At 34.8% G+C, this 12,316-nt stretch overlaps 1 protein-coding gene across 12 annotated transcripts in view; it reads right to left on the bottom strand.

Annotated features, from left to right (window-relative positions):
• LOC108145963 (mitogen-activated protein kinase kinase kinase kinase 4) overlaps positions 1 to 12,316 on the bottom strand; it is a 37,466-nt gene that overhangs the window by 17,230 nt on the left and 7,920 nt on the right. For all 12 annotated transcript variants that reach the window (XM_017271683.2, XM_017271689.2, XM_041708449.1 and 9 more), the window contains exon 3: positions 12,165 to 12,230. In XM_017271683.2, coding sequence (XP_017127172.1) covers positions 12,165 to 12,230 — 66 coding nt within the window. The remainder of the gene's footprint in view (positions 1 to 12,164; positions 12,231 to 12,316) is intronic.

Here is a 12,316-nt window from a genome sequence, read left to right as displayed (position 1 = left end):
ATCGTTTCGCTGATCCATTTCTATAATAGCTTTAGGTTGATGGCTGTATTTAGTCACCTTTTATAGACACTAGTTTGTTAAAGATTTAGCTGTAGAAAGACGTTAAAAAATATAAAAAATATTTTTTTTAGTATTATTTTCTTATAAAGCTCAAGAATTCGCTGAGTAATATTTGTAGTAGATGGTTGTATTTATCCACCCCTTATAGACACTATTTTAATTAAATATTTTTTAAATTTGTCTTCTTTTTTTAGGCTTAGTAATTCGCCAAATCTAACTAAAAAGTATGTCTGTAGAATTTATCATATGATATCATCTATGTGGTTTTTCTAGAATATTATCTAGTGTCATATGCATATATTCATTTTAAAACATAGTGAAACACTACATCAGACACAATTTTAAAAACATTTTCGTAACTTTAAAATACCATCGTAATACCAGTAAATTACCATATCATAAACATACTTATAACATACTCATATATATATTTTAATATATACATATCTAAGATTTATTTGATTTTAAATTGTAGGTTCACATTTGAAGAGTATCCAATAACTCATCCTGCTAGAAACCTGTCCAACTCTTTCCGCTTATTGATTAGTTAGACGAGGCGTTGCACCATGGTTAGATTCTATCAAAATGTTATTAAAAAATATATGCAACCCGAGGAGGGAGGAGCTGGAGAATGTCTTGGCCATCATCGCATCATCATAGTATTCTAACTGTGCTGCAGATTTTATGCAAATTAATGACATGCACTAATGGAGCCTGACTTGGGGAAAAAAACCAAATTGTGCATAGAGAAATCGATTAGGCAGGCTACTAAAAAAAAAAAATAATAGAAAAATGGGGAAATTTCCAACCAGGTGTTGTATATTCAGTAGGAAGTTGTCGCCTTTGATTTTTAAGTGAGTTCAAATTCCACCTTCAAGAAATCAAAGGCGAAAGATGATTGCCGCAATTAATACAAAGAAAAATATTTGTGAATCACTCAGTGCAGTCGCACTCTCCCTCAACATTTCTCCACCTCTCCGTCGGGGTTTCTTCTTAAAAGCCCAAAAGCAAATAGAGCTAAACAATCCGCAGAAACAAATAAACAAAGCAACTGACGACGACGACGACGACAAGCCTTTTGCCATATAAAGCTCACAACGAAAGAGAGAAAATAAAAAGAAAAATCGCTGAATTTGTAATATAATCAAAATGTGAAAATGTTTTAAAGGTAAAGTCAACAATGGAACGAAACTCAGTCGAATGGTGCAGCTGTCCGATTTGGGTTTGGATTTGCCTACCTATGCACAAGAGATGGTTTATGATTACCACACCGAGCACAAGTATCTGTCAGATACCGGGCACAGTCACAGTCACACTAACACATACGGATACAAATACAGATACGTTTACAGATACGGATTGGGATACCAGCGCAAATAAAATCAAGCGTGAAAAGAAACCCAAACAATAAAACAATCAACCCGATGATATGCCACAAATATACAGATACTTGGGCGCTAGGGTGGACCTGTTTGAGTCTTTAACTATGTACAATGAAATTGAAGTAAAGAACAGGAAACTTTTGTGTTCTAAGTTTAAATATGTTTTTAAAATTAATGATTAGTCACCATCGGATTGTGTTGCAAAACCGTATTCTGAACATTTTATTTTTAGGAAAACCTTAATTGGATATAATTTTGTTTCATTAATTTTGTATATATATTGCTTATAAATAAAATCTGTTTTTGCATAAAATCGCATATCTACTTATTAGTATAAAGCATAACCCTTGCACTTCATATAAAACTACATGTCCACCCTAAAGTGCATTAGTGACTATAAGAAAACAAAAATGCATAATCAGGCAAAATATATATATAATTCCCATAAGCATTGTATATACCAGATCGCAACAAGTATACGTAAGCAATGCATTTGCAATGTCTTGTTTTGGAAACTCCGTTCTACCCCCAGTTCGAAAACTATGCAAGTCGTGTGTAAATTGTCAACAAAAATCTCAGAGAAAAAATGCGAGAAAAATTCGCAACAGACGCAGACAGAAAAAATATGATTTAAGTCTGCAAGCTTGCTGATAACAGAAAAGAGAAAAATGAATTTTTATAAACGCAAGTCGGAAACTGACGTTGCATAAGAGGCAAAAAAATGCAGTCAAGTGCCTCACCCATACAAAAAATGGCCCAAAAAGATCAATTTTTGGACATGTTTTTCAAGTTGCCTCAACTTGGCACGCAAATCGCTTGAAACAAAGAGGAGAAAGGGATATATATTAATATACTATGCAGGGGAAAAGTGAGATAGAGTTAGCTAGAAAAAAGTTGTGTTCTGTTTGCGATAAGGCAAGAAATCACAATGATGTTGATGAACCGGGCAAACATGTGTTCAATACGATGTATAAAGGGAAAATAAACGAGGAAATGGAAATGTTTTAATAGATTAGCTGAGAAACAGGAATTAGGGAAAAAAGGAAATAAGAAAAAAAGAGTCGAATATCAAAACAGAAGTACTAAATAAATGTATAAATAGATAGGAGTAGTAACTAAATAATGTTTAATTGTAAATTTTTGATTTTTTATAAATGTAAATAGAGCACTAATAAAATTCAGGATTTATGTAAGGAAGTTATAGACAAAATCGTTACATAAAATGACGATCCCGTAAACTAGATTTAATTTCAAATGAACAAATAAGTAAATGTAAATAGGACAATTTATATTAGAAAGTTATGGACATGATCGTTTAATAAATAGTTTATTAAAATAACGCTACAATAAACGAGATTCTTTTCCGAGTTTCCCGTTTCACTTGTCCCATTTCCATGCAAATTATATCGACAACGACATGGAGCCATCCACATCCACCCACCTGCCGTATTGTGGTATTGAGCAACCCAATGAGTCCCAACCACATCAAACCGAAAGGAAACCAAACCGCATTGTACTGCCACATTTTTTCTTCTTGTGCTGCTGCTGCTGCTTTGTGGGCATATTAATTGTGGCAACGACAGCTGAAACCAAATGAATCTTGGAGCTCCCACACGGCCGCAGTGGCAATTCAATTACAACACTTGCGAGATTCGAATAGAAAACCACACATCCAGTACAACCACGCCCGTGCGATGCGTCAAGTAAAGTATGCATCGTAAGTAACCCAGCAACCCCAAATCCAAATTCAAAACCCATCGAGTTGCAGCCAACAGCCTCCAATTTGCCCCACTGGCCCAAAGAGTTGGGAACCTCCAGTTTGGAGCAACAAGCACAGTGCAACACAGCTGCGTTTGCTGGCCAACTTACGCAACATTTGTGCATAGTTTTTATTTATTTTGTTTTGGTATTTTTGTTTTTTTTTCTACCAGCTGATCAGTGTGCAAATTTGTAGACTCCATTTGAAAGGTGATTAGGTGGACTAGCATGGGGTCAAGGGGGCAGCGGCGGGGAAGGTTAGCGCTCATCAATTACCAATTGTTGTTAGTTTCGTTAATTAACCCGGGTAATCAAAGTTTTTGCTTTGCTGCCCGGCGAGCAGTTTAAAAAGTTTTAAGTATACACCTCCTGTGAGTGGAGTACAGTTGGACATCGATAAATGTTTGTTAGAAATTCCTCTTCTACTTGTTTTTCTAAAATAAATACTTTTCTTTTTATATGAAATACTGTATTTAAATGGGGAGTTTATTTTATCTTGATTAAGTAAACAAAAAAGCTGGGACTACAAAGTTAAAATATAAATGTCTTAATCGAAACTTTTGAATATCGATAAATGTTTTTGGGAAAAGATGGATAGTTACGATGAGGAAATGTGTACGAAAAATCTATTAATTTAAAGGGTTAGAAATATTAAACCAGCAAAAGCTTAAAAATGTATTGAAGTTATAAAAATTATGCATCAAAAAATTAATGTTATATTTACAATGTTTCAATCTTTCATTACTTAAATTCCCATTATATTTATTTTAGGTATTGCCATTAAGCAAAGTCCTCAGCTAGAATATAAAAGATTCTTTTTAAATTTACAAAACTCTTTAGAATTTTGTGCTTTTAACCTAGGAATGTTCAACTTACTGAAGTAAGACTGTAGTAGGTCTCTGGATCTGTACCTCGTTTGGTGTGCGAGTGTTTGCAGCTGGCTCATAAAACAGCAATTGAGGGAGATATAGTGCTTGAAATTGTTGTTTAAATTTATCTCCAAGTTATATATGGCTCACATTTGGTCAGCGCTGAAAGTGTTTTTCTATCCGCTGCCGCCGCTGTTGCCGAGTCAATCGCTTTTGGGTCGGTTGTGGTGGTGGTGTGGGTCAAAGGTTAGCCAGGCCAATAGTTGCATTTACCAAATCCCCCCGCTTCGTCTCGTCTTCCCTCGCTGTTTCATTGAACCACTTAACAGGCTTTTTAGCGCTTGGCTGCATTTCATTAAATTGAATTTTCCCAACCGTCAGGAGAGAAGTGTGTGTCTGAGTGAGGGAGTTCGAGTGGAGCGCCAGGAAAAATCGAGTTCAAAGTGTTGGCAAAAGCTTTCCATTTTGTATTATGGCTGCTGCTGTTAGCCTCCACCTGGTTAACCCAGTTAGCCAAAGTTTGTTGTTTGATGTGCCAGTTATTTTCGGAGCCAAAGTGCCAGGGTAAATGTAATTTTGGCATTTCCCATTTAAAAATTGATAGGCCACACTAACAGCTGTCTAGACAAATTGCCTGAGAATAAGTTGCGTTTTACAAGAGAATTTGTTAAGCCTTTAAACCAAATTTAACCCACTTAGTATTTTCTTTTGAAAATGTATAAAAGAGTTTTAATTTGGAATATTTAAACAAAATATTTATAATGAAGACTAGCCCTTAATAACCATTTAATTATTGATAAGAACTATTAATTATAAATTTTATAGACCCTTTCATAAATCATAAACATTCATTCACGATTACCCACATCGGAAATCGGAACACAATGTCCCCCTATTTCACAATCAATTACCAGCACAATATGGTTTATTCATTCGATTTACGATGCATTAGTGGACTGGCAATCACAAGAACAATTTTGCATGGACTAATTGTCTTATCAGTGGAATATACCTTGAAAATTGAGTCATTGAATCTATTTTCATTGTTGACAGCCGAAGTGTTTATTTGCGAGGAGATAAGCGAACGATGAAATTGTGCCAAAAGATTATTTTGGCTGGAAAATGGGTGTATACAGTATATAATAAAATACAAATAATGTGTTGTGTGTGATAATGACGTCACTTTTGCGTGTCAACAATTTCCGGTTTCCTTTGACAGTTCCCATCACATAGGGGTGTGTTGTTTTTTGTGTATTATTACTTTCCCTAGTTTATATTCTAATTAATTGAGAGCAAGAGTGAGTCCCTCTAGAGCTGTCAAATTGAGTTTCCCATTTCGGTAATTGGAAATTAAATGAATTAAGCGGAAAGATAGAAAGAAACTTCCAACCGCATACACACGACTGCGGGTCAACGGTTTCGCTTTTTATTCTCATTTCCCCACCCGATTGTGTACGCAATTACACGGGACAATATATACATTTATGGTATTTATTCCGATGTCACACATGCTGCATTGTAAGTCAATATGCAGATAAGGGTACGCCAGCAGCAGCAGCAGCAGCTATTGAAGAAGCTAAAGCCATATCATCAGTTAGATAAGTTCAATTCCCTTTGACTTTGGAATAAAGACAAAGGCTTTTCTTTGTTGCTTGCAGCAAATTATGCATGCAAAATAACAAAACTTTCTCTCATAAATTAATTGTTCAACAGCAACAAAATGTAGACGGGCAGAAACAAAGCTAAATATGCCCCAAAAGTGGCCGAAGAAATCACGGTATCCAAATCCGAATCCGAATCCCATAAAACAATCTGTGTGAGTAATCAGCGAAATGTTTGCATATTTAATCAAACCATACATATTAAAACATTTGCTTATTGCCCAAGTTAACCTTGTGAGCCATACAAGCAGGCATACTTATTGCCAATTGCTGAATAATGGCCAAACATAAAGATAAAGAGAGTTATCTCATTTGCTGATTGGTGGGCGGTAATTTGGTCATATGGGTTTTCAAAGTTTATTTGGAAAAGTAGGTCAATTGTCCATCAACACAAAGATAAAAAGTTAGGGCTCAAATTGATATTTATGGAAAGATACAAACAATGCTTTTAAAACATAAAAAAAAACATTTAGATCTAGTGATATCAGTTTTAAAATTACTTTCATTTCTTGGTATCTGCTTTATTATTTGAATCATAGCATATTGAATAAATAAACAACAAAAATGAATTCCCCTGTTAAACAGAACTCTATAAAATATATTTTCAAACATTTGCTAAGCTGCTTTTCCTGGTATTCTAAATGAACCAATTAGCAAATCAAAATGAGGCAGCAAATCTACATATGTTTTGCTTTTCCTAGAGGCCAAAACCCCGACCTTTGATCAACCTTTTTTTTAATAGTTTTTTGTGGTTTCACTTTGGTGGAGAAGGCAGACCACAAAAATTTCACACGCCGCCTTCGAAAGTGATAAATTTTCAACTTCCAACATGCATATATAATTTAAGACAAAAACAAAAGCTGTTAAAAAATAAATAAAAGCACCAAAAAAAAAAAAACAGCAACCCACGCAGACAGATTATAAAATGCATAACTAAGCAGCTTCGACACCAACTCACCGGCGTCAAAGAAGAAGAGGCAACTTCCCAAGGTCGTTACTGGATGCCCACACATATACGTATAGTTATATATGCCATATATACCCCACCCTATCCCCATAACCCCCCAACCAAACTCAACTTCGATTCGATGACTTTTCCCATCATGGATTGCGCTGTGGCTAGCAAAAAAAAATACGTTTTCTTTTTATTTTTCGCATTTTGCGAAAAACACTCGAAAGCGTAAACCCAAAATCCCATTTATCGTTTTGGCCCAAAAGTGCGGCGAAGGGAGCACAAACATACTACAGGTTGCCTTGTCAATGAAAAAAGTGTCAGGGCTAGAGATTTAATTAAGCGAACAAAGCGGAGCAGAAAGCCCGAAATCCGAAATACTGAAAACTAAAACTGAAAACTAAAACCGAAAACAGAGCAGACGGAGAGTTAGTGAACCTCTAAAAATACAATAAGCGAGAAATAGCGCAGAAAATGCAGGGAATGGGAAAAAATAGAGAGAGGAATCATTTAAATTTTTGTTAAGCTGGGAAAGAGAAAGGAGATTGCTCTACACTACAAAAAATCCTAATTCATTAGATAGACACTTCCTATTTTTACAGAATTGATTTTAACTTTTTAAAAACATATTGCCTTAGAGGTAATATCCTAAAAGATAATATCATGTTATATTGTATTATTACTTCAGCAAGATAACATTAAATTAAAACAAATATCATTAATGTTAAATAAAAATGTTATTTTTAAAAAAGGAAACATTATATTACGCTGATCCTAAACCAATGAAGTTATTATTACATATAAGCTTATACTTACAAAAACAATCTTTCATTCTTAAAAAAAAATTATATTTTACTAAATCTATTTAAAATAATAATAAAATTTATTAAATAAATTAAGTATTACCTAAATTTGTATTCCAACATGCTTAGCAATGCATAAACTAATGTAAAGAGACCACTTTTATATAACTTTTCTTTGGGTGTACCCACTGTGGGAACGTGTCAATGACTTGTGTTTGTTAAAAGTATTTAGGAGCCTACCCAACAAATACTATTTGCGTAATAATTAGTTTTTGTTTTTTTTATTTCGTCACTTTTTAGCTGTGTGACATTGAGAGAGCCTTTTATGCTTTTTTGGGTACTCGTGCACTAATTGCTGGCTCTTTTATGGGGTCTGAAGTCTGTATAGAAGTAGTTTCTTCTCTGTATTTCTCTGTCTCTTCCTATTGCTCGGTTTTGCCTTTGCTTCCTGCTTGATTTGTTTATTGGCTTTAATGTATTTTGCATGTTTCGCCTGTCGTGTTTTATTTTTATTGACTGCCCTGCACAGTGCACATTTTTTCTGCCTCTTCAGCCTTTTTTTCTGCCTGGCTGCGCCTGCGCCGATGGTTAATTTTCATTTTTTCTTTTTTTTCCCATTTATTTGCTTGCGTGCTTTATTATCATGTCTCGCTCATAAATATTTATTATGTGTCTTGACTGTCTGCACTTGTCTGTCTCCAACTGAAGCTCCACCTCCGCCTCAATCCATTTGCTTCCTTCTCGAGTTCCCCGTAATTGGGTCAAAGTTCGCCCCAGCTATGAAAAATGTTAATTATACGACAACTGTTGTAGTGGGCTGCTGTCGTTGTTTTTATTGCGTGGGCGGCCAACTAACGGGAGCCAAGCCCCAAAAATAACATTTATAAACATTGCGGAAATTGTTTTTCATGTGTTTGTTTGTTTGACTGCCAACACGTTTTTATAAGTACTTAGATCAAAGATTCTTCATATGTTGAGTTGGGGAACATGGTTTATTATATCAAGTTAGTTAAAAATAAAGTTAAGGAATTAGAAATTAAGAAAAAATCTAATTAGTTAAGATTTTCCTCTCCAGAATATAAGACATATTGGTGGAAAAAATGCATTCTCGAGTTACAAGTTGCGAGTTTAATAAAACATATAGTCTTCCCAGAACTTTGCACTTTTTATTTAAATGGCGTTTTCCAACTGAACTGTCGTGTAAGTTTATCAATTGTCAGTAGAGCGAAATGCTTGCACAACTAACTTTGTGGAAAGCAAAACTAACATTAGACATAAATGTCTTTCGCATTTCTAAACTTATCTGAACTTCCCGTTTCTTTGTCTGAACTTTGCCTTCTGTCCGCTGCTCACAATTTCCAGTTGACCACGTTTAGAGTCAGACTTCTCATTATAACAACGCACCACAACCCCCAATACCAAAAAAATCGGTGCACATGGGACAAAGCCGTTAGCACGTTGCACTTGTACGTGTTCCGTGGAACCGCATGTGGCTAATATCACCTCCACCGATCCGATCCTCCCCTGCACTTCTGGACTCCATTTCAGCACAGTCTCTGACTCACTGACGACGACACTTTGGCCAACTTATTAAGTGCGATAAAAAGCAAACGTCGCAGCAGTTGGTGGAAATATCAAGTTATCAATAAAACGGAAGTGCTCTAAACAAAACAAACATGAAAGCGAACACAAAAAAAATTAAATTAAACAAACGGGGGAAAAGACAGACAATCATAAATCAAAGGAGCTTTGCCAAAAAGTAGATTCCCAGAAATTAAATTAACTCATGTTTGAAGATCGTCATTGAATGTTGTTCGAAATACCCAAAAAGAAAAAAAAAAAAACCAAACCAAAATGAAATTATGATTAAGCAGGCATTTTGGCCAAATGGCAAAAATTGGTCAACACACAAAACTGTGTGACGTTTGATAAGCTGCTGGGGCCAAAAAGGTGGCTCTCGTCGAATCGCAGCTCAATAACCAAAGCGAATGTAAACCGGTTGGCCAGTCAGTCAATCAGTGTAAAGTCGGCTAAAACCACAGCCAAATAAATGCCAACGAAATGAGACATAAACCGAAGCAAGTGGATGGACACCGGGCGACTCCGCATCCGTTACTTTTTTAAGTGCGTTCGCGTTCTAGTCACATGCAGAAACAGAAACAGATACAAACACAGACACAGATACAAATCAGATACACAAAGTATCTGGGTGCATTACTCATGCTAATTTCACACAGATGCTCGGCCACTGCGGAATAATGAACTACTTAGAGCGACAAAGACGTCGCCGAGTTGAGTTAACAAGTTTTTAAAGATCTGCGGGTACACAGAAAACAAAGTTATGACTAAATAATCAATTATTCTTTTCAGGGGGAATTCATTTTTCTTAGAAGAAATGGAATTTTATACAACCATAAGAGTATATCAATATCAAAAGATTATAAGTCTGTTTCTTTTATCTCAATCCTCAAAGTAGTTCATTAAAAAAAAAAAATTATGATTCTAAAAAAGTTTCTAATAAAATATCTATGTAAACTCTAAATTGGAGAACATATAACCAGTTGTGATTTAATTGATTTCTTTACAATCATTATTCTTAATTATACCTGTATTTACATTTTATAATAAAGACTTCATAAATATATTGAAATAAAACCAAAATTAACTTATATTTTCATTTGTGTATTACGATTTGATCTGCGAAATATTTTGGTAACCTTAGAAACCCTAACAAACTCAATTGTGTGGGCGAAACCAATTGACAGACACTTTTTCTTGTTGGCAAAATTTGAGGCCATAAACATATGAAATTAAAGATATTTTTGAAAGCTGTTAGCTGATTGACAGCACAATTTCATGAAATGGTGTAACCGATAGAGCTTAATCCACCAGAAGAACCTTATAAGGGCAACGTGAAAGAGCTGGTCATTGCGAGAAATTGAATAAAAATAGATATGGAAATGAAATTACTTAAGTAAATTTGAATAGCCGTGCGCAAACCACCTTGATTGTTAAAATGGAAATTCACTGACTGATTACTCATTCCTTAGTTATCTCAACTCTGCGATGATTAAGTTACTATCATAAAAAATAAATATAAATATAAGTGAATGCTGTTTTAGAACTGGGAATAATCTTACCCTTGCAATATAAAGCTTTTTATGAAATTTAATTTTTGATAAAGAAAATCTCATAGATGTAAGTAAATGATGTTTTTCAACATTTGTTATAAAAACACAAATGGTTTTATTTGCTACCAAAACCCGAATTTGTCTGCACTCAATTTGGTTTTACAGTTTTTTTCAGAAGTAGTAAATCCTTATCGCGCCCAAATTACTCCTTTCAATGCAGTTTTAAGCCCAATTCCCAAATCAAATTACCCACTTTAAGGGTATAAAAATACTTTGGGATCTGTAGACGCGATAAACAACAACTTGAGGCAAATCCAGCAGCAGTGGCGGCAACTCAATTTGGTTGCATTCATCACAAAGATGCCGGCGGCGACCCCCACAAAGTGCAACAGCAACATCTACTGCAGCAGCAACATGCAACAACAACAGCAACAGCAATTTGAACGCCCAAGCACAACAACAACTTGCCGTTGGCCTCCCAAGCGGCGCATGCCACACTTTTTCCGCTTTTTCTGATTTTTCTGAGTTTTCCAACAGCTAACGGTAATTTACAAAAGCAATGTCTATTTTTGTACCGCCGCCTGTGCTGCTGCTGCTGCACAGTTGTATCTTGTAGATACATTTTTAAACTTATAATTTAAAAACAAGCACAAAGTCAAGGCATTGTTTAGCTGTGTGATTATGATGATGATTGTGGTCTCTTGTTCCTGTTGTTTTTATACCCTTCTATAGGGTTTAATACTTTCATTATATACATTTTCCATACATTTTTTTTTTTTTAACGATGTAATATAAGGCTATGTTTTGATCCAGTTTTGCACTATGATTTTAATCATTTATATGTCCTTCAATAATTTGTTTATATAAGACTATCTTAATATGTACAAGTATATGATTATTATTATATTTATGTTTTGTGAAATTTATTTAGTATTGCATTACTTTTTTTTGAGAATTCTTGATAACCTTCCATATAAGATATTTAAAAGGGTATTTCAACTTCGTCTTTAAAACTTTAGTTTCCCTTCTTTTTTGTTTCATTATATTTTCTACTATTACTATTATACCCCTGCAGGCGAAAAAAGCCAGAAAAATGTGTTAATGTGTGAGAAGAATCCGTTCTCTGCATTTTTGTTTTGGCTTGTAGTCATTTTTTGTTTTGTTCGCCGCTTTAAGTTATTAGACAACATAGCGGACACAAACTAATTAAAGCGACCAGAACAAGACGGAAGATGAGGCGTCACCCTGTAGATACATTTACTCAGATATATATATTTTTTCTGCTTTTTTTGTTTTTGCGAAAAAACATACTGCAAAACTAAAGCGAAACGCAGTCAAGCAGAAACTCTAACGATTGCTAATTATAAAGAGACTAAGTGACTCTCAGAAAAATCTGAGATCATTGCTCTCTGCAAAGAAAATTTGCTTATGAAAAGAAAGTCGTAAAAACTTTACACGAGCAAATTTTAAACACGAAAATAACCACAAAAACGCCAAGTCGTTAGCAGCTAATAAAAAATATGTAAAAGATATAAACAATTTGCTTACCTTGTAGACCTGACCGTAGGTGCCATTGCCCACAACTTCGATGAGTTCAAAGATGCCAGCTGGATCCTGAAAGACAGAAAAGAGATATGGATGAGCTAGGGAAAATCAATGTGTGGAAACGCCCGAAAACTAAAAATCCTTTTTCTCCCAGC

Source organism: Drosophila elegans, unplaced genomic scaffold, assembly GCF_018152505.1.
Source record: "Drosophila elegans isolate 14027-0461.03 unplaced genomic scaffold, ASM1815250v1 contig_208, whole genome shotgun sequence".
In the NCBI taxonomy this organism is placed as follows: domain Eukaryota; kingdom Metazoa; phylum Arthropoda; class Insecta; order Diptera; family Drosophilidae; genus Drosophila; species Drosophila elegans.
Note: the sequence above shows the minus strand (reverse complement) of the source record. Positions and strands in the feature narration are given on the sequence as shown.